Genomic DNA, 27517 nt, shown 5'->3' with positions numbered 1-27517 from the left:
ATTTGTGATCAGGGGGCCATGCATACCAGGATGAGAGATGGGGTGCCATGCATACCAGGATTGGGATGAGGGGTGCCATGTATACCAGATTTGGAATGTGGGGTGCCATGCATTCCAGGATTGGGGATGAGGAATGCCATGCAAACCAAGATTGGGGATGAGGAGTGCCATGCATATCATGATTGGGGATGAGAGGTGCCATGCATACCAGGATTGGGGATGAGGGGTGCCATGCATACCAGGATTTGGGATGAGGGGTACCATGCATACCAGGAAAGGGATCAGGGGGGGGCATGCATACCAGGATTCGGATGAGGGGCAATGCATACCAGGAAAGGGATAAGGGGTACCATGTATACCAGGATAGGGATAAGGGGTACCATTCATACACGGATGAAGGATGGGGTGCCATGCATACCAGGATAGGGATGAGGGGTGCCATGCATACCATGATTAGTGGTGAGGGGTGCCATGTATAACAGGATTGGGGGTGAGTTGTGCCATGGATACCAGGATTGAGGGTGAGGGGTGCAATGCATACCAGGATTGGGGGTGGGGGTGCCATGCACACCAGGATAGGGATGAGGCATGCCATGCATACCCGGATAGGGTTGAGGGTAGCACATAACAGATGGAGGTACAGGATAGGGGAGCACAAATACCAGAATGGGGGCAGTACATACCAGCATGGGAGACCATATATCAATAAAAATGCTCGCCACCCAGGCGTAGAAAGGGCTCAATAGCTAGTATATATATATACAGTACAGACCAAAAGTTTGGACACACCTTCTCATTTAAAGATTTTTCTGTATTTTCATGACTATAAAAATTGTACATTCACACTGAAGGCATCAAAACTATGAATTAACACATGTGGAATTATATAGTTAACAAAAAATTGTGAAACAACTGGAACCAAAGATCTCAAATTTGGACTTATCAGACCAAAGTACAGATTTCCACTGGTCTAATGTCCATTCCTTGTGTTCTTTAGCCCAAACAAGTCTCTTCTGCTTGTTGCCTGTCCTTAGCAGTGGTTTCCTAGCAGCTATTTTACCATGAAGGCCTGCTGCACAAAGTCTCCTCTTAACAGTTGTTGTAGAGATGGGTCTGCTGCTAGAACTCAGTGTGGCATTGAAATGGTCTCTAATCTGAGCTGCTGTTAACCTGTGATTTCTGAGGCTGGTGACTCGGATAAACTTATCCTCAGATGCAGAGGCGACTTGGTCTTCCTTTCCTGGGGCTGTCCTCATGTGAGCCAGTTTCTTTGTAGCGCTTGATGAGGCCGATGACTCGGATAAACTTATCCTCAGAAGCAGAGGTGACTCTTGGTCTTCCTTTCCTGGGGCGGTCCTTAAGTGAGCCAGTTTCTTTGTACCGCTTGATGGTTTTTGCAACTGCACTTGGGGACACTTTCAAAGTTTGCCCAATTTTTCAGACTGACTGACCTTCATTTCTTAAATTAATGATGGCCACTCGTTTTGTTTACTTAGCTCCTTTTTTCTTGCCATAATACAAATTCTAACAGTCTATTCAGTAGGACTATCAGCTGTGTATCCACCTGACTTCTGCACAACACAACTGATGTTCCCAACCCCATTTATAAGGCAAGAAATCCCACTTATTAAACCTGACAGGGCACACTTGTGAAGTAAAAACCATTTCCGGTGACTAATTCTTGAAGCTCATCAAGAGAATGCCAAGAGTGTGCAAAGCATTCATCAAAGCAAAAGGTGGCTACTTTGAAAAACCTAGAATATAAGACATATTTTCAGTTGTTTCACACTTTTTTGTTAAGTATATAATTCCACATATGTTAATATATAGTTTTGATGCCTTCAGTGTGAATGTACAATTTTTATAGTCATGAAAATACAGAAAAATCTTTAAATGAGAAGGTGTATTCAAACTTTTGGTCTGTACTGTATATATAAAATTTAATGTTAAAACATACTTTTTCATTTACTAAATTATTTAGCTGTAAAATAAGAATATTATATTTTGTGTTTGTATTTACTCCCCGGGAGCCATTATTGGTGCTTTCAAGTGTTTACAATTCAATATTATAACACTCAATGTTGTCAAGCTTTCAAATTAGTCTCACTTCCACAGCCCACATGTAGGCAAGATCAAGCATTGTGTTGATTGTACTAGATTACAATAACACATGCTATCCAGGCAAGAACTTAATGGCCATGAAATGCACTTTCATGTGTTTTTCTACAAGAGGGGACAAAACAAGTGTACACATGGGATCCAGGGATTTAATGGGGATTTTTAAAAGTAGAAATGAGATCAATAATGCAGAAGACTGAAACATGTTCAAAGAAAGCAGGATTTAAGAACATAAGGTCAAGTACGGGAGTTGGAGGTTAGTGGGATCAAGGGAACCATGAACATGATGCAATGGATTCAAAGCATAGCTTTTCAGACAGAAGAAAAAGAAAAATCTAAATTGAAAAGATCAAAAGACAAAACAAAAAAAATATAGAAAATGACTGACTCATATACGCAATGGATATGGCATCTAAATTAAAAACTAATTTCTTACAAAGTACAAACCTCTAAAATCAAATGCCTAACAAAAGGCCAGAAAAGATTTAGCTAAAAAATGTTTAAAGAGATTTCTGAGATTTTTCATAAAGTGTTTCTTAATAGTTGATGCACAAAACGTGTTGCAATTTGAGAACAATATTATTACTGCTACTATAGCTATTATTGTTATTATTTATTTATATAGCGCCATTGATTCCATGGTGCTGTACATAAAAAGGGGTGACATACCAAATACAGATATCACTTACAGTAAACAAACTAACAATGATAGACTGGTACAGAGGGAAGAAGACCCTGCCCTTGAGGGGTTACATTCTACAGGAATGGGGAAGGAGACAGTAGGTTGGGGGGATTGCAGTAGCTCTGGTGTTGTTGAGGTGGCAGCAAGCAAGGTCATGGCAGGCTGAAAGCTTGCTTGAAGAGATGGGTTTTCAGGTTCCGTATGAAGGATCCAAATGTGGCAGACAAGTGGACGTGTTGAGGCACAGAATTCCATAGGATGGGGGATATTAGGGAGAAATATTGGAGGCGATTGGGTGAAGAACAAATAAGTGTGGAGGAGAGAAGGAGGTCTTGGGAGAACCGGAGATTAAGTAAGGGAATGTATCGGGAGATTAGTTCAGAGATGTACGAAGGAGAGAGGTTATAGATGACTTTGTAAATCAGTGTTAGTAGTTTAAACTGGATACGCTGGGCAATTGGGAGCCAGTGAAGGAGTTTGCAAAGGGGATTAGCAGAGAAGAAGCAAGGTGGGAGATAAACCAGTCGCGCAGCAGAGTTAAGGATGGACTGGAGGGGTTGAGAGAGTGTTAGCAGGTAGGCCACAGAGGAGGATGTTGCAGTAGTCGAGGAGGGAGATTACGAGGGCATGTGCAAGCAGTTTAGTAGATTGAGAGCTGAGGAAAGGACGGATTCTGGAGACATTTTTGAGCTGGAGGCGACAGGAGGTGGAGAGAGCTTGGATGTGGGGTTTGAAGGACAGGGCAGAGTCAAGGGTTACTCCGAGGCAGCGGATTGACTGTACAGGGGAAAGTGTGATGTCAATTATTGTGATAGAAAGATCAAGTGGAGAAGATATGCGAGATGATGAGTTCAGTTTTGTCCATGTTGAGCTTGAAGAAGTGGGAGGAGAAGGAAGAGGATATAACTGCTAGACATGCTGGGATTCTGGACAGCAGAGAGGAGACTTCTGGGCCAGAGAGGTAGATCTGGGTGTTTTCAGCGTACAGATGGAATTGGAAGCCATGGGATTTTATGAGCTGTCCTAGGCCAAGGGTGTAGATTGATAAGAGTTGGTGGTCCTAGGATAGAGCCTTGAGGGACTCCAATAGAGAGGGAGCAGGGTGAGGAGGTAGTGTGGGAGTGGGAGACACTAAATATGTGGTTAGAAAGGTATGAGGAGATCCAAGATAGGGCAAGGTTGTTGATGCCAAAGGAAGAGAGGATATGTAGTAGGAGGCAGTGGTCAACTGTGTCGAAAGCAGAGGACACGTCAAGAAGAAAGAGTACAGAGAATTGTCTGTTAGCTTTGGCTGTAAGTAAGTCATTGGTAATTTTGGTAAGGGCAGTTTCAGAGGAATAGTGGGGGCGGAAGCCGAATTGTCCATTGTCGAAGAGAGAGTTAGATGAGAAGTGAGAAGAAAGTTCAGCGTGTATGTGTTGCTCAAGTAGTTTATTATTATTATTATTATTATTATTATTAATTTATATAGCGCCATTGATTCCATGGTGCTGTACATAAGAAGGGGTTACATACCAAATACAGATATCACTTACAGTAAACAAACTAACAATAATAGACTGGTATGGAGGGAAGAGGAACCTGCCCTTGCAGGCTTACATTCTACAGGATTGGGGAAGGAGACAGTAGGTTGAAGTGTTGCAGTAGCTCTGGTTTTGTTGAGGTGGCAGCAAGCAAGGTCATGGCAGGCTGTAAGCTTGTTTGAAGACATGGGTTTTCAGGTTCCATCTGAAGGATCTAAGTGTGGTGGATAATCGGATGTGTTGAGGCACAGAATTCCATAGGATGGTGGATATTCGGGAGAAATATTGGAGGCGATTGGGTGAGGAACGAATAAGTGTGGAGGAGAGGAGGTCTTGGGAGACCCGGAGATTACGTGAGGGAATATATCGAGAGATTAGTTCAGAGATGCACGGAGGAGAGAAGTTATGGATGGCTTTGTAGGTCTGTGTTAGTAGTTTGAACTGGATACACTGGGGAAATGGGAGCCAGTGAATGTATTTGCAAAGGGGAGTAGCAGAGGAGTAGTGAGGCGAGAGATGAACCAGTCGCGCAGCAGAGTTAAGGATGGACTGGAGGGATGTGAGAGTGCTAGCAGGTAGGCCACAGAGGAGGATGTTGCAGTAGTCGAGGCAGGAGATGATGAGGGCATGCACAAGCAGTTTAGTAGATTGAGGGTTGAGGAAAGGACGGATTCTGGAAATCTTTTTGAGCTGGAGGTGACAGGAGGTGGCGAGAGCTTGGGTGTGGGGTTTGAAGGACAGGGCAGAGTCAAGGGTTACTCCGAGGCAGCAGATTGTCGGTACAGGGGAAAGAGTGATGTCATTTATTGTGATAGAAAGATCAGGTGGGAAAGATATGCGAGATGGGGGAAAGATAATGAGTTCAGCTTTGTCCACATTGAGCTTTAGGTAGTGGGAGAAGAAGGAGGATATGGCTGCTAGACATGCTGGGATTCTGGACAGCAGAGAGGTGACATCTGGGCCAGAGAGGTAGATATGGGTGTCATCAGCGTACAGATGGTACTGGAAGCCATGGGATTTTATGAGCTGTCCCAGGCCAAGGGTATAGATTGAGAAGCGTAGGGGTCCTAGGACAGAGCCTTGAGGGACTCCAACAGAGAGGGGGTAGGGTGAGAAGGTAGTGTGGGAGTGGGAGACGCTAAATGTGTAGTTAGAAAGGTATGAGGAGATCCAAGATAGGGCAAGGTCTTTGACGCCAAAGGAAGAGAGGATCTGTAGTAGGAGGCAGTGGTTAACTGTATCGAAAGCAGAGGACAGGTCAAGAAGAAGGCGTACAGAGAATTGTCTTTTTAGATTTGGCGGTAAGCAAGTCATTGGTGATTTTGGTAAGGGCAGTTTCGGTGGAATGGTGGGGGCGGAAGCCGGATTGTCGGTTGTCGAAGCGACAGTTATATGAGAAGTTGGAGGAAAGTTCAGCGTGAACGTTTTGCTCAAGGAGTTTGGAGGCAAAAGGGAGCAGCAATATGGGGCGATAGCTGGACAAGGCGGTAGGGTTGAGGGATGGCTTTTTGAGGATGGGCGTGATTGTGGCATGCTTGAAGGCAGCAGGGAAGGTACCAGAAGATAGTGATAGGTTGAAAAGATGGGTTAGGGATGGGATGAGTGTAGGGGTGAGGTTGGGGAGGAGGTGGTATGGGATGGGGTCGAGTGCACATGTGGTGAGGTGTGATTTGGAGAGGAGACGAATAAGGTCTCTTTCAGTGATGTTGGGAAGGGAGGATATAGGGGAAGGGCAATGGTCTGGAAAACAAAGGGGTTGTGGTGGTTGGACAGTAAAGACTTGCCTTGTTTGGTCAACCTTGTTTTTGAAGTGTGTGGCAAACTCCTCAGCAGAGATGATGGAGGTTGGAGGGGGCAGTGGAGGGCAGAGGATAAAGGTAAAAGTGTTGAATAGCTATTTGGGGTTGTAGGATAGGTAAGATATGAGGGTTGTAAAGTAGGCTGCTTAGCAGAGGAGAGGGCTGATTTGAATGCGAGTGTTGCTTGTTTGAATGAAGTGAAATCATCGTGAGAATGTTTTTTCTTACAATGCCACTCCGCAACCCTGAACGGTTGTCGAAGCTGTTTAGTGAGGTTGTTGTGCAAGGGTTGCCTATTGACTCGTCACGCTCTGCCATGCACAAGAGGGGCAACCGAGTCAATAGCTGATGCAAGAGTGGCATTGTAGAAAGCAGTGGCGCTGTCTGTGTTGTGGAGTGAAGCTATGGATGTCAGTGGTAGAATAGAGTCAGAGAGTCTGTGGGTGTCTAGATGTGCAAGGTTTCTGCGGGGGTGTGCTAGTTGCTGGATATGGGTAACAGGTGAGGAGGACAGTGATGAGAAGGTGAGTAGATGGTGGTCAGATAGGGGAAGGGGGGAGGTTGTGAGGTTAGATAGGGAGCAGAGTCGGGTGAAGATGTGGTCTAGTGTGTGTCCTTCTGTGTGGGTGGCTGAGGAGGACCACTGAGTAAGTCCAAAGGATGAAGTAAGTGACAGGAGTTTGGATACTGTTGACTGGCGAGTGTCAGTGAGGATGTTGAAGTCTCCAATGATGATTGTGGGAATGTCAGCAGAGAGAAAGTAAAGAAGCCAGGTTGAGAATTGGTCAATAAAGGCAGTGACTGGGCCTGGAGGTTGTTATATGACAGCCACTTGGAGGTTCGAGGGAGAGTAGATGCGGACAGAGTGGACTTCAAAAGAAGGGAGAATAAGGGAGGGTAGAGGTAGGGTAGGGCTAAATGTGCAGTTGTTGGAAAGGAGAAGACCCACTCCTTCACCATGTCTGTTGCCAGGGCGAGTAGTGTGGGTGAAGTGAAAGCCACCGTAACACAGCACAGCAAGGGAGGCAGTGTCGGAGGGTATCAGCCATGTCTCTGTGATGCCCAGGAAGGAGAGATTGAGAGAGGTAAAGAAGTCATGGACAAAATGGAGCTTGTTGCAGACAGAGTGGGCATTCCAGAGTGCTCAACATACATATTAAATCAAAGTTGGATGGAATGATGGATTTCAACAAATTATTTTTTAAATGTAAAAGCCGGTTTAACTTCTGTAGGTCACAAAGGTGGAACAATTGGGACTTTTGTGAACATTCATTATATCACCGATCTTACAATTCACCTTAGCATAATTACATCAGATAATATACAATGGATCAGCTGCTTTAGTGTATTTTAACCTAATGTACATGGTGCACTCCAAAGTTTCTGTGTTGTCTTATGAAGCAACTTCTGTAAGCTTTGGCAATCAGTTACTTCAAGAGAAAACAACATCTATCCAGTAATCATCACTATATATGAGATTTAATAGTACATGCTTGGTATTTTAAGGGAACATATAATCAGAAAATGGCATTTTTATAAGTTCTCTTACTTACAAAATATTTTTCAGAAGTCACATTATCATCACAGGCAGGAAGGATTACAATGACAAGTAAAGCCTCTATAAACAAATGATAACGATGGATCAACCATTCACATAAGGTGATGTCACATACAGAGCCTGCTTATCCTCCCTTCATAGTGACCTTAGCACACATTCATTAATTGCTTCAATACAACAGATAGGGTCTAAGTCAGTCTATTCCTACTAATGTACATGCTCATTTCTGGAAAGAATAGAAAGCATGAGTCGAGAATAGCCCTAGTGACCAGTATAAAAACTACAAGCTTTCTAATTTTTTTATTTTAATACAGATCGCCATATTAAAAATGAAAATAATAATTCACAAATTTGTAAAATATACATTTTACTTAAAAGGAATCTGTCAGGAGAATTTGGCTATAAAATCTGAGAGAGGCATGATGCAGGGGATGAAAGTTTGATTCCCGTGATGTGTCACTTGCTAGACTGTGTGTTGTTCTTTCAATAAACTCAGTGTTTTATCAGCAGGAAATTATCACTAATGGACAAACTGCCACATCTTAATCAACTTGCTCTGTGTAACCCCACACCCATAACTGATTACCAGCTTTCTGTCAATATACAATGTACACTGAAAGCTGCCAATCAGTGGGAAGGGCATGGTTATGCAAGGATCAGCATTCTGAGCTCTACTGGATTTACAGCAGAGAAAACTGTGATTGTATCAAAATGACCGCAAGTAGACCAGAAAGTGGCACATCACTGGAATTAGGGTCTGAGCCCCTATATCATGCTGCTCTCGGATTACATACCAAAAACCTGCTGACGTCCCCTTTAATAAACGGATTTCATATATTTATATATGCCCCCTCTTTAAAACATAAATTAACTGTGGTTTATCACAACTTTGGGGAGTGGAGTTCAATTTTCTTAGACATACACAGGTCTGATTACTTCCACATCTGTTCTCAATCAAGAAATCAGTTAAATAAGACCTGCCTGACAAAATGAAGTAGACCAAAAGATCCTTAAATGCTAGACATCATGCTGCGATCCAAAGAAATTCAGGAACAAATGAAAAACAAAGTAATTGAGATCTATCAGTCTGGAAAAGGTTATAAAGCCATTGCTAAAGCTTTGGGACTCCAGCAAACCATAATGACAGTCATTATCCACAAATGGTGAAAACATGGAACAGTGGTGAACCTTCCCAGGAGTGGCCAGCCAACCAAAATTACCCCAAGAGGGCAGCGATGACTCATCCAAGAGGTCACGAAAAAAAACAGAACAACATCCAAAAAACTGCAGGCTTCACTTGCCTCAGTTAAGGTCAGTGTTCATGACTCCAACATAAGAAAGAGACTGGGCAAAAATAGCATGCATGGCGGAGTTCCAAGACGAAAACCATTGCTCAGCAAAAAGAACATAAAGGCTCATCTCAGTTTTGCCAAAAAACATCTTGATGATCGCCAAAACTTTTGGGAGATTACTCTGTGGACTGACGAGACACAAGTTGAACTTTATGGAAGGTACATGTTCCATTACATCTGGCATGGAGGAAACACAGCATTTCAGAAAAGGAACATCATTCCAACAGTAAAGTACGGTGGTGGTAGTGTGATGGTCTGAGGCTGTTTTGCTGCTACAGGACCTGGAAGACTTGCTGTGGTAAATGGAACCATGAAGACTGCTGTCTAAAAAATCCTGAAGGAGAATGTCTGGCCAGCTGTTTGTGACCTTAAGCTGAAGCGCACTTGGGTTATACAGCAGGATTATGATCCAAAACACACCAGCAAGTCTACCTCTGAATGGCTTAAGAAAAACGAAATTAAGACTTTGGAGTGTCCCAGTCAAAGTCCTTATCTTAATCCGATTTAGATGCTGTGGCATGACCTTAAAAAGGAGGTTCATGCTCAGAAACCCTGCAAAGTGGCTGAATTACAACAATTTTGTAAAAATTACTACAGGGTATTGTAAAAGACTCATTGCCAGTTATCTCTAACGCTTGATTGCAGTTGTTGCTCCTAAGGGTGGCCCAACCAGTTATTAGTTTTATGGGGCAATAACTTTTTCACACAGGGCCTTGTAGGTTTGGATTCCATTTTCCTTTACTAATAAAGACCTTAATTTAAAAACTGCATTCTGTATTTACTTGTGTTTTCTTTGTCTAATATTTAAATTTGTTTTGTGATCTGAAATAATTATATAAGTGTGACAAGCATTTAAAAGAATAAGAAATCAGGAAGGGGCAAACACTTTTTCACACCACTGTATATCTATCTATCTATGTATGTATACATATATGCATACAGACCAAAAGTTTGGACACACCTTCTCATTTAAAGATTTTTCTGTATTTTCATGACTATGAAAATTGTACATTCACACTAAAGGCATCAAAACTATGAATTAACACATGTGGAATTATATACTAACAAAAAAGTGTGAAACAACTGAAAATATGTCATATATTCTAGGTTCTTTGAAGTAGCCACCTTTTGCTCTGATGACTGCTTTGCACACTCTTGGCATTCTCTTGATGAGCTTCAAGAGGTAGTCACCGGAAATGGTCTTCCAACAATCTTGAAGGAGTTCCCAGAGATGCTTAGCACTTGTTGGCCCTTTTGCCTTCACTCTGCGGTCCAGCTCACCCCAAACCATCTTGATTGGGTTCAGGTCTGGTGACTGTGGAGGCCAGGTCTTCTAGCGCAGCACCCCATCACTCTCCTTCTTGGTCAAATAGCCCTTACACAGCCTGGAGGTGTGTTTGGGGTCATTGTCCTGTTGAAAAATAAATGATGGTCCAACTAAACGCAAACCGGATGGAATAGCATGCCGCTGCAAGATGCTGTGGTAGCCAAGCTGGTTCAGTAGGCCTTCAATTTTGAATAAATCCCCAACAGAGTCACCAGCAAAGCACCCCCACACTATCATACCTTCTCTTCCATGCTTCACGATGGGAACCAGGCATGTAGAGTCCATCCAGTCACCTTTTCTGCGTCGCACAAAGACACGGTGGTTGGAACCAAAGATCTCAAATTTGGACTCATCAGACCAAAGCACAGATTTCCACTGGTCTAATGTCCATTCCTTGTGTTCTTTTGCCCAAACAAGTCTCTTCTGCTTGTTGCTTGTCCTTAGCAGTGGTTTCCTAGCAGCTATTTTACCATGAACGCCTGCGGCACAAAGTCTCCTCTTAACAGTTGTTGTAGAGATGTGTCTGCTGCTAGAACTCTGTGTGGCATTGACCTAGTCTCTAATCAGAGCTGCTGCTAACCTGCGACTTCTGAGGCCGATGACTCGGATAAACTTATCCTCAGAAGCAGAGGTGACTCTTGGTCTTCCTTTCCTGGGGCGGTCCTTAAGTGAGCCAGTTTCTTTGTACCGCTTGATGGTTTTTGCAACTGCACTTGGGGACACTTTCAAAGTTTGCCCAATTTTTCGCACTGACTGACCTTCACTTCTTAAAGTAATGATGGCCACTCGTTTTTCTTTTCTTAGCTGCTTTTTTCTTGCCATAATACAAATTCTAACAGTCTATTCAGTAGGACTATCAGCTGTGTATCCACCTGACTTCTGCACAACACAACTGATGGTCCCAGCCCGATTTATAAGGCAAGAAATCCCACTTATTAAACCTGACAGGGCACACCTGTGAAGTGAAAACCATTTCCGGTGACTACCTCTTGAAGCTCATCAAGAGAATGCCAAGAGTGTGCAAAGCAGTCATCAAAGCTAAAGGTGGCTACTTTGAAGAACCTAGAATATAAGACATATTTTCAGTTGTTTCACACTTTTTTGTTAACTATATAATTCCACATGTGTTAATTCATAGTTTTGATGCCTTCAGTGTGAATGTACAATTTTCAAAGTCATGAAAATACAGAAAAATCTTTAAATGAGATGGAGTATTCAAAGTTTTGGTCTGTACTATATATATATATATATATATATATATATATATATATATATATATATATATATATATATTAGCCATTGTACCCGTTCTACGCCCGGGTGTTGAGCATTTTTATTGGTATATGGTCTCCCATGCTGGTATGTGCTGCCTTTATCCTGGTATTTGTGCTGCCCCCCTCCTGTCCCCAGCATCCAATCCTGGTATGCATGGCACCCCTCACCCCCAATCCTGGTATGCATGGCACCCCTCACCCCCAATCTTGGTATGCATGGCAATCCTCATCCCCATACCTTGTATGCATGGTATCCCTCATCTTGGTATGCATGGGCCCCTCGCCCACATCCTGGTATGCATGGCACCACTCACCCCTATCCTGGTATGCATGGCACTCCTCATCCCTATCCTGGTATGCATGGCAGCCCTCATCCCCAATCCCGGTATGCATTGCACCCCTCATCCCCAATCCCGGTATGCATGGCACCCCTCATTCCCAATCCCGGTATGCATGGCACCCCTCATCCCCAATCCTGGTATCCATGGCACCCCTCATCCCTAATCTTGGTATGCATGGCACCTCTCATCCCCAATCCTGGTATGCATGGCACCCCTCATCCCCAATCCTGGTATACATGGCATCACTCATCCCCAATCCTGGTATGCATGGCACCCCTCATCCCCAATCCTGGTATGCGTGGCTCCCTCATCCCCAATCCTGAAATGCATGGCACCCCTCACCCCCATCCTGGTATGCATGGGCCCCTCATCCCCAATCCTGGTATGCATTGCACCCCTCATCCCCAATCCTGGTATTCATGGCTCCCTCATCCCCAATCCTGGTATGCATGGTACCCTTCATGCCCAATCCTGGTATGCATGGCTCCGTCATCCCCAATCCTGGTATGCATGGCTCTCTTACCCCCATCCTGGTATGCATGGCACTCCTCATCCCCATCCAAGTGCATGGGCCCCTCATCCCCTATCCTGGTATACATGGTACCCCTCATCCCCAATCCTGGTATACATGGTACCCCTCATCCCTATCCTGGTATGTATGGTACACCTCATCCCTATCCTGGAATGTATGGTACCCCTCATCCCTATTCTAGTATGTATGGTACCCCTCATCCTGGAATGCATGGAACCAATCCCTCATCCTGGTATGCATGGTGCCCCATTTCTCATCCTGGTATGCATGGTACCCTGCATTCCTATCCCGGTATGCATGGTACCGCTCATCCCTATTCTGGTATGCATGTAACTCCTCATCCCTATCCTGGTATGCATGGGCCCCTCATCCACAATTCTGGTGTATACATGGTACCCCTCATGCCCAATCCTGGTATACATGGTACCCTTCATCCCTATTCTAGTAAGTATGGTTCCCCTCATCCAGGAATGCATGGCACCCAATCCGTGATCCTGGTATGCATGGTACCCCGCATTCCAATCCTGGTATGCATGGTACCCCTCATCCCTATTCTGGTATGCATGGCACCCCTCACCCCCCAATCCTGGTATGCATGATCCCCTCACCCCACAATCCTGGTATGCATGGTCCCCTCACCCCCCAATCCTGGTATGCATGATCCCCTCACCCCACAATCCTGGTATGCATGGTCCCCTCACCCCCCAATCCTGGTATGCATGGTCCCCTCACCCCCCAATCCAGGTATGCATGGTCCCCTCACCCCTCAATCCTGGTATGCATGAGCTCTTCACCCCCCAATCCTGGTATGCACTGGAGCACAGAGAAGAAAGGTGAGTATAATTGTTTATTATTTTGTATGTGTGTACAGGGTGAAAGGGATGAGGGAACCACACATACCAGGATTGTGGGTTGAGGGGACCATGCATACCAGGATTGAGGGGTGAGGGGGCCACACATACCAGGACAGGGCATCAATGTATGATCGGCCGGGGTCCGGCACTCAGCACCCCCGCCGATCTGCTGTTACTGGAGCCAGCGGCCGCCTTACCTGTGGTGCTTGGCCGTCAAGTTGTAGTGGCCAGTGTGGGGTACTGCACATCCATCTCCCATTCAATTGAATAGGAGGTGGATGTGCAGTAACAAGAGCTGGCCACTAAACTTGATGGCCAAGCACTGCAGGTAAGGACTTCTGGCCGGCGGCCACCTCCGCTGGCACCGATAACAGCTGATTGGGGGGGGTGCCGCGTGCGGGACCCCGGCCGATCATACATTGATGCCCTATCCTATGGATACTGCATCAATGTGAAAGTAGTGGACAACTCCTTTAATAATCAGATATAGATACATTCCGCCAACACAGAATGATTAGCAAATAAAAAGCTTGATATGTAAAATACAGAATCAATTCATAGAAAACTATACATCCTTAGGCTATGAGCCCATGATGCAGAAATGCACCGGACTTTTTCCTGAGCGTTTCTGCATCTGCCTGGCAGAAAAAAACACATGCGGATTGTACATGCGTTTTTCCTGCCAGGGGAAAGCGGAAGTGAAGCGTTCTACACATGCATTTCCGCATGCAGGTTGTCAAGCACTTTCCAAGCGATTTTAGCATCACTTGGAAAGTGCTTGACAACTTGGTCACACTATATAAATCCATGCAACCAGCATGGATTTATATAGTGTGACCGAAAGAATGGTAAAAAATAAAAAATAAATAATAAATTACCTTCTGATGGCCCCAGGTGTCCTTGTCTCGGCTTGCCGGCAGCTCGCGGTAGATTTAAGGACCTGCCGACGTCAGCGGTCGCGTGACCCATCACATCACTAAATGATGTCAGCGCAGGTCCTTTAATCTACCACGAGCTGCCGGCAAGCAGAGACAAGCACACCGGGGGCCATCAGAAGGTAAGTAAAATATTTATTTTTTATTTTATTCTTTTTTTTACAGGTTCTATGGTACCCGGGTCCGGAGGAGAGTCTCCTCTTCTTCAAACCTGGGTACCATCCGCACATTGAAAGGCATGGATTCCGCATGTACAGATGCAGTGATGAGGATTCCATGCGTTCCAATGCAAGTCAATAGCGGCAAAAACGCAGCGCTTCCGCAAAATAATCGGTAGTGCTGCGTATTTTTCCGCAATGATAATCTGCAGCGGAAATTTCCGCAGCATGTGCACAGCACATGCGGCTTATCATTGGGGAACATGGCAGACCTTCTACCAAGCGTTTTTTAAGCATTTCTGCAGCGGAATTGCCGCTGCGGAAACGCTTAAAAAACGCATAGTGGGCACACAGCCTAAAGCTCAATATCTCCCAATTTTTATAGTGAGGCCACGGATAAAATGTACTGGATCGACTGGGAGCTTTAACAGGTCTGCTTAAAATATCAGATATAACACTAAATACAATATTTTTTCAATATAAAATTTGCTAAATAAAACTTAAAAAAATCCATAAAATTACAGAATTTCAATATTTTAATTTTAGTTGTAACGTTGCTGTTCATTTTATGTAATCCAAGATATTTTGTATATTTTATGTTAGCTATTGTATATTAAGTATAAAATAATTTAAAACTGGTTTTATTTTACATAAATTCTTAAGTGTACTTACTGGAGGACTGAGTTCGGGTATAATTGCTTTGTAAGTTAATGGCCGACAGTCTTGGGTGTTTGCTACTGGAGAACAAGGAAGGAACCTAGGACCAAGGTCATCACCATCAAGGACATCAACTATCAAAGTAGTTGTACTTGTTCTTCTTTCACTTGGATTGATTGGACGGTCCTGGAGGAAAATGAGGGATATAATAAACAGGCTGCAAATGTATTAAATTAGAATGTACTTTTTGAAATGAAAATGTTAATTTGTTTTAGAATTTCAGAGTCCAATTAAAAAATATATATATTTTGTAAATCCATTCATGCAAAGAAAATAGTGTCACACATTTTTAACAAATCTTTCTGTGAATCCACATTAATGACCCAAAACACATGGTGCTTTAATAAAGTGTTCCCCAACTCCAGTCCTCAAGGCTCACCAACAGGTCATGTTTTCAGGATTTCCTTAGTATTACACAGGTGGTGGAATTATTGCCTGTGGAGGTGATGCAATTATCACCTGAGCAATACTAAGGAAATTCTGAAAACATGGCCTATGGGTGGGCCTTGAGGACTGAACTTGGAGAACCCAGCTTTAATACACTGCTGTACTATCAAGATATTCTTAATTCTAGGGAAGAATAATAGAGATAAGTAAATCAATTCAATGCCAATTAAATTTGGATCAAATTTTATGAAATTTGTAGGTTCCAGTGAATTTGAACAATTGGTGATTTGATAATTAACAAAAAAAGCCTGTTGCCATTTTACACATTGCAGCCGATTGAAAAAATTTCAGAAGGCTCACATAAATATAAGTGCAGCCATGCAGACATCCCCATTATGCCTGACAGCTATCACATCTCACAGTATAGCACAGCCCATTAGGAGGTACTATCATAATTTGTATAAAAGCAAAAGCAGGGAATGCAGTAGCCATTTTAGGGCAATTCAGGATGGAGGACGTCAGAGGTCACAGCTCAGCAATAGAGATAAAGTGAGAAAGCCTTAAAAAATTAGACAAAAACTCCAGGCTGTAATGTGTGCACAATTGCAGCAGTGAAGAAATCCACATAATATGCAGAAATAGACATAACAGTGTTAGCAGCAGCAGAAATGTCAGACTCAGTGTGGTGTATGGCATGGCTAGTGTTTCTCCTGCTGTATTTTGAATTACACATTTTGTCATAATTTTGAATGCTCTAGAAAAGCAACACAATATTTTTACAGGAAAAAAAATCTAACATCAGTGACAATTACAGAAGGTCTGCCATTGTAACAATTTAACTTTTAGATTTCACACTTTTAAAGGGAATCTGTCACCAGGTTTTTGCTATGCAATATGAGAGCACCATGATGTAAGGGAAGTGAGCCTGATTGGAGTGATGTGTCACTTACTAGACTGTGTTTTGCTGTTTTGATACAATCAGTGTTTTATCAGCATGATATCATTATCATTTGAGTCAACTCTTTCCTTAGCTTCCTCTGGTCCATGTTGAGTGTGGTACACACCATGTCACCAAAAAGCACAATGAGTATCTGTATCCCTATATACAGGTCCACTGACTGATTACAAGATTGTAGACACCTGTGATTCTAATTAGTGGACACAACTTGATTTAACATGTCCCTTTTGTCACATTATTTTCAGGGGTGCCATCATTTCTGTCCAGGCCTATTTCATGAGTTTAAAGGGGTTGTACACTACTATTGAAAATATGCCAAAGCGTTTTTATGATGAAAAGCAACTTCTTTATAATTACCTCTCCCTGACTTTTTAGCCTGTGAGCGGCGCTATCACTGGCCGCTCACAGGCAGCACATGACCCCCCGCTGACTACCAGTCTATTGAGGCGTGACTCATGCTGGGGTCCCCGCGATGGCTGCTGGCATATGGGCATGGTTACCCCACTGCATCACACCCAGCATCCACCGCTTTCTTAATGAATGGGGAGAGGTAGAGCGCGCGGTGGATGCTGGGTATGACGCACGGGAATGACCCCGCCCACAACGCAGCAGCCACCTTGGAACGCAGAAGAGAGAGACCTCCGGCTGCAGCCTGGACTTGTCATGACATCAGCAGATGTCAGAGCCGGTGGCAGCTGGGGGTCATGTGATGCCTGAGAGCGGCCAGTGATAGCGCCGCTCACATGCAGAAAAGGAAGAGGGAGGTAATTACAAAGAAGCTGCTTTTCATCATAAAACCACTTTGGCATATTTTAAATAGTAGTTGACAACCCCTTTAATTTTTAAAAAATTCTGTGGAAGCAGGGTTGAAAAGCAATGTCTGACTTTCATTTGTTTATTTTCATAGATTTTTAATTTATTATTACTTTTGTCAGATTCAAGTTATTTCTGTGATTATTGTGGATTTTTCTTTCATTAAACGAGGGGTACCAACAATTTTGATCACTTGTGTATATATGTGATGGCTTGTGGGAAAACAGGCTGTGTCCTTTTACAATCCAAGGGATCACTATTGGATAGAGTCGCTATTATATTGTTGATATGAAAGAAAAATGGGGAAAGTTTTAGAGAAACCTGTTTACTTTCCACAGAACCAATACTTCCCCACCTGTGTCAGTGCTAGGGCAAAACAGTTAGCTAAGGCAGCAGCAGAAACATCAGTGATTGCAGTATATATGGCATGATGGACCAGATATTTTATCTGCCACTACGCCAATCTGATATTCTTTAGTAAACAGAGATGTACCACCTGAACAGCCAAGTTCAGTTGTACATACACTGTGTCCTTTCTCCTGCAGATAACCTAAACTCCGACCCCATGAATCAGGAATGGATTAGTCCAGATTTTCATTCACCTTCAGTAGATCCCAATGATTAGATTGGCTGTAGCATATTCTTATCTATCCATTGTGCTCTACTCTGATCTGCTGCTGCCTGTGTCAATGCCCGCAGCCTAGCCAGGTATCTCTTGCCTTTTCATCAGATTATATTTATACTGTGTGACTGCTGTTTCTTGGGTTGTCAGTGCTGATGTGGCACCCCAGGGGTCTGGTTTTCCACAGTAACAGCAATGTTATGTCTGAGAGCAGGTGGGAGGTCTCTTGGTCAGGGATCCTATGCATGCCACACCTCCTGCCCAGTCCTGGGAGGGGAAGAACTTCCCCTATATAAACCTAGGGCTGAGGCAGGGTGAGTGAGTAGAGAAGAAGCAGAGAAAAGAAGCAAATATAGGAAGAAACAACAGGAGCTCTGTGGGAGCAGTGTTACAAGGAGTCAGGGGCTGGCAGCTGCAGAGCTCGCCCTGACTGAGAAGTTATCACCGGACCCGGAGTCCGAGGCTGTGGGGACTAACTCCTATCCAGCAGCAGAAACCGACCGGCAGGGGATTGCAGGTCCTCTGGCCCAGAAACCCGAAGGCCCCGAGTCACCGGCCATACGGGTGAGCACCACACGGTACACTCAGGGACGTGGGCTACTTATACCCGCCTCTAGCAAGGTAGCCAGAAGAGTATCGTTAGTTTGGGAGGCCTACAACTCCGCCTGGCCAGGGGAGATCCCATCTGCTCAAGGACTGATCAGGCCCCAATCGCTAGCCAGTACTCCGGGAGGGTCTATCTTTGTCACCAGTAAAGACCCTGAACTACACAGTACCGTCTCCGAGTGGTTCCTGCTACCCCCATCATCCACGTCGGCTGCCCTGAGGCCATACCCCTCCCGTTGGGGGTTATACTATCACGCTGCACAATCCTACCACCGGCCTCAGCGGTCTGCCCTGCAGCAGCAGCTCCCTGGCTGCACTCAACGGGTGGCGTAGTCGTCCAACATCTACCGCTAAAACAGCGCCACTTAGTCTGACTCCCTGGGCACGGACCGGATCACCGCCACGAGACTACAAGCCTCAACAGATCCGGCTCCGGGTAAGCTCCCGCGTGCACAACGCAGCACGACACAGGCCCAGGGGCGCGTCAACTTTTGGCGTAGCCGGCAGGATCTCGTGCCCGCAACCACCGGGTACTGCGTGCCTGAAAAAGACTGTGAAAACTTACCCGTGGTGAAGATTCCCGCCATCCGGCGCCATCTTCCGCTTTCTTCCCGCCATCGGTGGAGTTTTCCCGCCATCCGGCGCCATCTTCGGCCTTCTTCCCGCCATCCGTGGAGTTTTCCCGCCATTGGACGCCATCTTGAGGACGCCGCGCGGGAAGAAGAGGGGCGTGGACTCCGAAAGCGCGCGAGAACTGAAGCCCCGCCTCACGTCCGGACATTGCGTAAGGTCCTGGAAGGAGCCCAGCAGACGCCGACGTCACAGGAGCGCGACGGAAGGTCCTCAACCCTGACGATCCACTACGGAGCCGCGGCCTACGGAAGAGGATCATCGCAAGGTAGGCCACGGTCCACTAGGGGGGAGAAGGATGTCGGATACGGAGGAGAGCTTCACCGCTTCAACCCCCGCCAGCGCCACCGCTGTTGTGGTCATGCCTTTCACCATGCCCTATATCCCGGGGGCAGCCTGGCTACCCCAGTACTCAGGGGAGTCACATACCCTGCAGGACTTTAGAGAAAAACTGGATAGCCTCTTCCAGGTGTACCCCCTCACAGAAGAGCAAAAAGTAAGCATCCTGGTGGCCCAATTAACCGGGGCAGCCCAAAGGGAGGTAAAGTCCTGGCCACCTGGGGGGAGGACTGTCGCAGGGATACTAACCCGGCTGAGGGACACCTTTGATACCCGCACCTCAGCCGAGATCAAGCTTAGATTCTACGGGTGCAAACAGCGGGCACATGAGAGTATAAGGGACTATGCCCTGAACCTACAAGAGGCCCTGAGAGCCATTAAGCAGACCGACCCTGACGGCGTGGGAGACGAGGACAGGCTGTTAACTGAACAATTTATAGAGGGTTTATATTGCAATGCCCACCGAACCCAGTTGCGGGCAATGGCCTTACAGGACCCTCATCTGGGATTTGCACAGTTCAAGGACAGAGCCATCCGGGTGCTCCGAGAACCGGCACCAGGTGGCGTTGTGACCCACAGACGCCCCACTACCACCTACCACCAGGAGGCGGCGCCCTTGTCGGCAGGGCCTGTGGGAGCTGATGCGCAGGCTTTGAACAATGACTCGGCTCTAGACCTGCACCATCAGGTCCAAGAGCTAGCTAAAAGCGTTGCTGCGCTAACCCGAACTGTGCAGTCTTTACAGGTTTCCACTCCAGGGAAGATCCAGCTGGCATCCGGACCGGAGGACATCCCGTGGCGTCGACCAAGGAGGACCCCACCGGCCAGAGGAAGACCCAGCCACCGATACAACGAGGACGGACGAACCATCTGCCGCCGCTGTAATCAGCCCGGACATATGGCAAGGTACTGTCCTTTAAACTGGCACAACCTAGGGTAGAGGGCCAACCCCTAGGAAAAAGATCATCAGGCCCATCAAACTGGCGCGACAAATATGTGGGAGGACGTCCGGTCTTGCCTGTGGTACTGGATGGCATTCCTATGAGTGCCCTACTGGACACCGGGTCACAGGTCACCACCATCCCGTACGTGCTCTTCAAGCAGTACTGGAATGACTCGGATATTACCCGCTACCCTGACGACGACTTGAGTATCATCGCCAGCAATGGTCAGCCCGTGCCACAGATCGGATTTAAAGAGGTGACCATTAAAATTGGTAGAGTTGAACTGGCAGCACAGGGACTGATCATTGTAGACATTGACAAACACGAGAGTCACCCAAAGATAACTCTAGGAACTAATGTAATTGAAAATTGTCTTGCAGAGGTGATTTTCCTTTTACAGCAGGTTGCCAAGAACGCCAGCTCCGGCGAGCAGCGAGTGCTCCAAAAAGAGATCCGGGCACTGATGCGACGGCAACAGGTGGAACTCTCCGGCGGTGAGATTGGTAGCGTGAGAATGTGTGACCCTTTCCCTATTGCCATGCCCCCAAAAAGTGAAATGATGATTTGGTGCTGGGCAGCTATTGGTCTGAGAGGTAGAGATTACCAGGCAATGGTAGAACCAGTTTACTCAGACAGTAGGCCCACCATCTTGACAGCACGGGGGGTGGTTAATGTACGCCATGGGAGGGTGCCCGTTCGCATAATCAATATAGGGAAGAGGGAAGTGTACCTGCCCCGGTATGCCACGCTAGCCAAATTATATACCATTAACCAAAATGCTATACAATCTGTGGAACCCTTGCCTCCATCTCACCCGGAGGAAGGTAACGGCTCTAAGAAAACAATGGAGGACTGGTGTCAGCAACTACATTTGGGTACTGACTCCACTCCCTCACATCAGAAACAGGGAGTCTATCGGGTGGTTCAAGAGTACGAGAGAGTGTTTAGTAAACACCCGTTAGACTTCGGGCGAGTCAAGGGGGTAGAACACCACATCCCCACGGGAGACCATCCTCCCATAAAAGAGAGGTATCGACCCGTACCCCCTGCACACTACCAACACGCCAAGGGGATGCTTAGAGACATGAAGGAGACTGGGGTGATCAGGGATAGCTGTAGCCCCTGGGCAGCTCCACTAGTCTTAGTCAAAAAGAAAGACAACACCATGAGGATGTGTGTAGATTACTGGAAAATCAACCGTATCACACACAAGGATGCGTACCCCTTACCAAGGATAGAGGAGTCTTTGGCTGCTTTAAGATCTGCTAACTTCTTCTCTACCTTGGATCTCACTAGTGGGTACTGGCAGGTTCCTGTAGCAGAGGCAGACCGGGAGAAGACCGCATTCACCACCCCGATGGGACTTAGCGAGTTTACCTGCATGCCGTTCGGACTCTGCAACGCACCAGGAACCTTCCAACGATTAATGGAGTGCTGTCTGGGCCATAGAAACTTCGAGACGGTCCTGTTGTACCTGGACGATGTCATCGTATATTCTAAGACTTATGAGGACCACCTGAAACACCTGGCGGAAGTGTTCGAAGCTCTGGCAAGCTACGGCCTAAAGGTGAAACCCTCCAAGTGTCACCTCCTGAAACCAAAGGTGCACCTGGGACACGTGGTGAGCGCTGACGGAGTGGCTCCCGACCCTGATAAGATCACCGCAATTAAGGAATGGCCAAGTCCCTCCAGTGTAAAGGAAGTGCGGCAGTTCCTCGGGTTGGTAGGCTACTACCGCAGGTTCATCCCCGGTTTCACCAAAAAGGCAGCTCCTATGCAGGACCTCCTGATAGGCCAGTCCCGGAAGGCCAAGAACCAGAAGCCGCCCTTCAGATGGGAGAAGTTGGAAGAGGAGTCCTTCCGCCAGCTGAAGATGGCCCTCACGGGGGATGAAATCCTGGCGTCCCCGGATTACAGCCAGCCCTTTATCTTCTACACCGACGCAAGTAACATCGGGCTAGGAGCCGTGCTGTCCCAGATCCAGCAGGGGAAAGAACGAGTAATCGCTTACGCCAGCCGAAAACTGCGACCCACCGAGAGAAACCCTGAGAATTACAGCTCATTTAAGCTAGAGTTCCTGGCAGTGGTGTGGGCAGTCACCGAACGCTTTAAGCACTACCTCGCTTCTTCCCGGTTCGTCGTGTACACGGATAACAACCCGTTGACACACCTGGACACAGCAAGACTCGGTGCCCTAGAGCAGAGATGGATGGCCCGTCTGTCCAACTACGAGTTCACAATCAAATACCGGGCAGGACGCTCCAATACCAACGCGGACGCCCTGTCCAGGATGCCAAACCTACCGGACGTAGGAGAAGATCCAGAGGGACTGGAAGAAGTCGAACTCCCTGCGTTCCACTGGCATGGGACTATCCAGTATTCCCACCGGGTAAGGAGTAAGCAAGCCGCTACGTTTAACCCCTTGCCTCACTACAACTGGGAGGAAACGCAAGACAGTGACCCTGCCGTCCGACTGGTGAAGGAGATGCTGACTCGGCCAGAGGCTCGCCTTGACCCAGACGCTCCGGAGGAAGCCAAGCAACTGTGGGCTGAGAAGAGTCGACTGTTCCTTTATAAGGGGAAGTTGTGCCGCAGAATGGTTAACTCCCGGACGCATGAACTAATCTGGCAAGTAGTGGTGCCACGAAGAGACGCAGCCATGGTGATGGAGGCATACCACGACGGGGCTGGACACTTCGGATGGAAGAAGCTGGAGTTCCTGCTGCGCGAGCGGTTCCACTGGGTAGGCATGAGGGGAACCATCGAGAGGTGGTGCAGAGACTGTGGCCCGTGCAACCTAAGAAGGAAGGACCGTGCCAGCCAGAAGACTCCCCTGCAGTCCATCGTCACCCGGCAGCCGTTGGAACTGGTAGCCTTGGATCATGTAAAACTGACCCCAAGCAGAAGTGGCTACGTCTACGCACTAACCATCGTGGATCACTACTCCCGGTTCTTGGTTGTCGTCCCCGTCAAGGACTTAACAGCTCGAACAGCAGCGAGAGCCTTCCAGCAGCATTTCTGCCATCCACACGGGTACCCGGACCAAGTGTTGACAGACCAGGGACCTGCCTTTGAAGCGGAGGTCTTCCAAGAATTCTGCACTCTGTATGGCTGCCGGAAGATAAAGACGACACCCTATCATCCGCAAACTAATGGACTTTGTGAGAAAATGAACCAGGTGGTAATGGATCTTCTGAAAATGTTGCCCCTGGAAGAACGCAGTCTGTGGCCTGAGAAGCTGCCCGATCTGGTGGACCTATACAACCACATCCCGGTAGGTTCCACCAACTGTACCCCGGCTTACCTAATGAGGGCGAGACCTGGTAAGTTACCTGTTGACCTGGAAATGGGAGTCCTGACACCTGAGGACACTTCACCAGAAGCAGACTGGGACACAGAGAGGCAGCAGCAGTACCGGAGAGTACAGGAGAGCGTGGAGCGAAGTTTCTGTCAGGCTAGGGAAAGACAAGAGAAAACTTACAACCAGTATGCTCCCGCTGTTCCCCTGGTACCCGGAGAGCAGGTCTTGAAGAGAAAAAGACGGCTCCACAAGTTGGACGACCAGTGGGAGAAGGACCCGTACACCGTACTGCCCTCAAGCCACGACAACCCAAAGGTCTTTACCATCAGTAAAGACGGAGGGGAAACCACAACCATTGTATCCCAGGATCACCTGAAGAAGTGTCCCGAACAGCTACGGAACCCTGAAGAGGAACAAGAAGACCCTCGACCCGTAGAGGAAAGGGAAGACATGGTTAATACTGTGCTCGGAGACTTCCCTCGGTCTTGGACTCAAGTCAATGGTGCAGTTGTGGTACCCGTACTCACCTTCCTCCAAACAGCATCCCAAGCACCTACGGAGCAACAGGTAGAGCTGGAAGAACAGCCGGTCCAGGAGGCAGAAGACCCCACACCAGCAGACCAGGAGGATCAACCCTCTGCTTGCAGTGAGCCTGCCATATCCCTAGTGAGCCAAAGGGCCCGTAGACCGCTGCCCAGTTTACCCTTAACAGCTCCTACACCCTGTAGTTCAGGGCCAGACAGTCAGCTCCGTAGGTCCACTAGGGCCACTAGGGGCCAGTTACCCGCACGTTGGAGGATTTGAAGTGTATAAATTGTTTTATTTGTGGTTACCTGTTTATTGTTGCTTGTGTATAATTATGTGTTTCTAGTTATTTTTAGGAGTCCTTGGTGGATTTACCGGGAATCCTTTGTACATAGTTGGAGCGTAACCCAGGACGGACTAAAGACTGTTAAGGACTCGGGGCAGGACAGACCCCTACCTGGTTACGTCTCCCTGTTTTGGTGAAATGGACACCTTGCTTTCTTCAAAGACTGCACCCGGTTACGGACATGCCGTGACCACCTTTATGTGTTTCTTTATTGTTATTGTTATATCTTGTTATGTTTTTCTAAAATATGTTTAGTCCCGGAGTACTAAATTTCACTAGGGGGGAATGTGGCACCCCAGGGGTCTGATTTTCCACAGTAACAGCAATGTTATGTCTGAGAGCAGGTGGGAGGTCTCTTGGTCAGGGATCCTATGCATGCCACACCTCCTGCCCAGTCCTGGGAGGGGAAGAACTTCCCCTATATAAACCTAGGGCTGTGGCAGGGTGAGTGAGTAGAGAAGAAGCAGAGAAAAGAAGCAAATATAGGAAGAAACAACAGGAGCTCTGTGGGAGCAGTGTTACAAGGAGTCAGGGGCTGGCAGCTGCAGAGCTCGCCCTGACTGAGAAGTTATCACCGGACCCGGAGTCCGAGGCTGTGGGGACTAACTCCTATCCAGCAGCAGAAACCGACCGGCAGGGGATTGCAGGTCCTCTGGCCCAGAAACCCGAAGGCCCCGAGTCACCGGCCATACGGGTGAGCACCACACGGTACACTCAGGGACGTGGGCTACTTATACCCGCCTCTAGCAAGGTAGCCAGAAGAGTATCGTTAGTTTGGGAGGCCTACAACTCCGCCTGGCCAGGGGAGATCCCATCTGCTCAAGGACTGATCAGGCCCCAATCGCTAGCCAGTACTCCGGGAGGTTCTATCTTTGTCACCAGTAAAGACCCTGAACTACACAGTACCGTCTCCGAGTGGTTCCTGCTACCCCCATCATCCACGTCGGCTGCCCTGAGGCCATACCCCTCCCGTTGGGGGTTATACTATCACGCTGCACAATCCTACCACCGGCCTCAGCAGTCTGCCCTGCAGCAGCAGCTCCCTGGCTGCACTCAACGGGTGGCGTAGTCGTCCAACATCTACCGATAAAACAGCGCCACTTAGTCTGACTCCCTGGGCACGGACCGGATCACCGCCACGAGACTACAACCCTCAACAGATCCGGCTCCGGGTAAGCTCCCGCGTGCGCAACGCAGCACGACACAGGCCCAGGGGCGCATCACTGACACTACACAGAAATATATATCTCCTTGCCTTTTCCCTCATATTCTATACTGTGCGACTGCTGCTGCCAGTGGAGACAGCCACAAATCCCTTTCCTGTCCATTGTGCTCTATAGCTATTCTATACTGCGGCTGCCGGGGCTGCCATTGATGGACATTGAAAGCCATATATCTCTTTTTCTGCCTCATCAAATTCCACAGAGTGCTGCTGTTTCCACTGCCACTGCCGATAGACATCAACACATCTCCTGCCTGTCCATTGTGTTCTACAACTATACTATTCATACTGTTGCTCCAAAAAAAGCTATAAATTTGGACAGCCATTGCTTCTTTAATTTCTAAGCAGAAAAAGCTTGTTTCTAATCCCAAAATAAGGATAATTTTTGGACAATTGCTTGCCAGAAAACCGTGTTTTTTTCCATGTATATCATCTGTGTATGAATAACAGCAAGGCAGGTATCTGCTGCCAAAATAAATAATTTTTGGACTATTTTTACATTTTAAAAAGCCTGTCAATGCAGTTTATTATTAAAAGTAGTGTTGAGCCACCCCCGTAGTGTTCGAGTTCGGTTCGGTTCGTCGAACACCCGTGTGTTCGCCGAACTGTTCGTCGAACTGTTCGTCGAACACCTTCGAACACCGTTAAAACCAATGGCAGGCAAACAAAAACACATAGAAACACATAGAAAACACCTTCAAAGGTGTCCAAAAGCTGACAAACTGCTCAGAAGACACAACTAACACATGGAAAAGTGACAAGTACATATAGTCATGCGAAAAGAAAAGAGGTGGAGGAGTAAAAGGAGGGGGAGACACAGATATAGGCATGTTATGCCCTTCTAAAATCCAAAAAGTGAGAAGCCGAGACGGCCAGTCCGCTCCTGCCCGTGCCACCTCCGTGTCGCCGGGTTTGTGCCAGAGCCGCGGTGAACCCTGACGGCCAGCCCCCCTCTCCCAATACTGGTGCCTGTCCGCTGGTGGGTCGAGAGAGCCCCCCTGTGGTGGAGGCAGCTCTAAGCTTTTTAATTTAAATTGTCCCTCTAATTTGAATGAATACACTTTAAATCCATTTACAAGGATCTATTGAAGTGCAAGTCTCATGCCAGCAGCCGCGTAATTCCAGCTCCAGTAGCGTCCACTAAAGCTGCTGCAGTTAAAAAGCTTTTATAAGGATCGAGCTCGGCTGTCCACCGCAAGGCATCCTAGTGCCAGTCCCAGCCCCTATGCCTTGGGGTGCCTCGTGATGCTCTTCACTAAGTATCCCATGGTCCCGAAGCATTTCCTTTGAAAAAATTAAGTGTCCAAACTACAGGTGGTGTAGCTTGCTTAACAGCCGGGATAATCCGCTGACTAGCAGACACTGCTACTAGGCACAAAGTATTTCCTGGGCTAGATGCAGTTAAAAATTTGTAAGTAGATACTCTCGTTGGATGCTGAGAAAGCATTCCATAGAGTCTCCTGGCACGCCATATATGATTCTCTTAAAAAGCTTGGGGTAGGGGTCTAGGGGACCCTTTTATAGCCAAAATCACGGCCCTGTATCACAATACGTCACCTAGGCTGAAGATAAATGGAACTGTAGCACCGAGGGCTCGGTTGCTACTGACGTATTGCACCTCACCCAGAGGTGTGATATCTCACTCTCAGATAAG

General features: G+C 46.9%; 1 protein-coding gene across 1 annotated transcript in view; it reads right to left on the bottom strand.

Moving 5' to 3' along the window:
• Window positions 1–27517, bottom strand: part of PCDH15 (protocadherin related 15) — a 2836044-nt gene that overhangs the window by 1884128 nt on the left and 924399 nt on the right. The window contains exon 8 of the mRNA XM_073685487.1: window positions 15126–15296. Within this exon, the coding sequence (XP_073541588.1) occupies window positions 15126–15296 (171 nt within the window). The remainder of the gene's footprint in view (window positions 1–15125; window positions 15297–27517) is intronic.

Source organism: Phyllobates terribilis, unplaced genomic scaffold (assembly GCF_046119375.1).
Source record: "Phyllobates terribilis strain yellow unplaced genomic scaffold, ASM4611937v1 Scaffold_5__5_contigs__length_657084704, whole genome shotgun sequence".
NCBI lineage: Eukaryota > Metazoa > Chordata > Amphibia > Anura > Dendrobatidae > Phyllobates > Phyllobates terribilis.
This window is presented reverse-complemented; position numbering and strand designations above follow the sequence as displayed.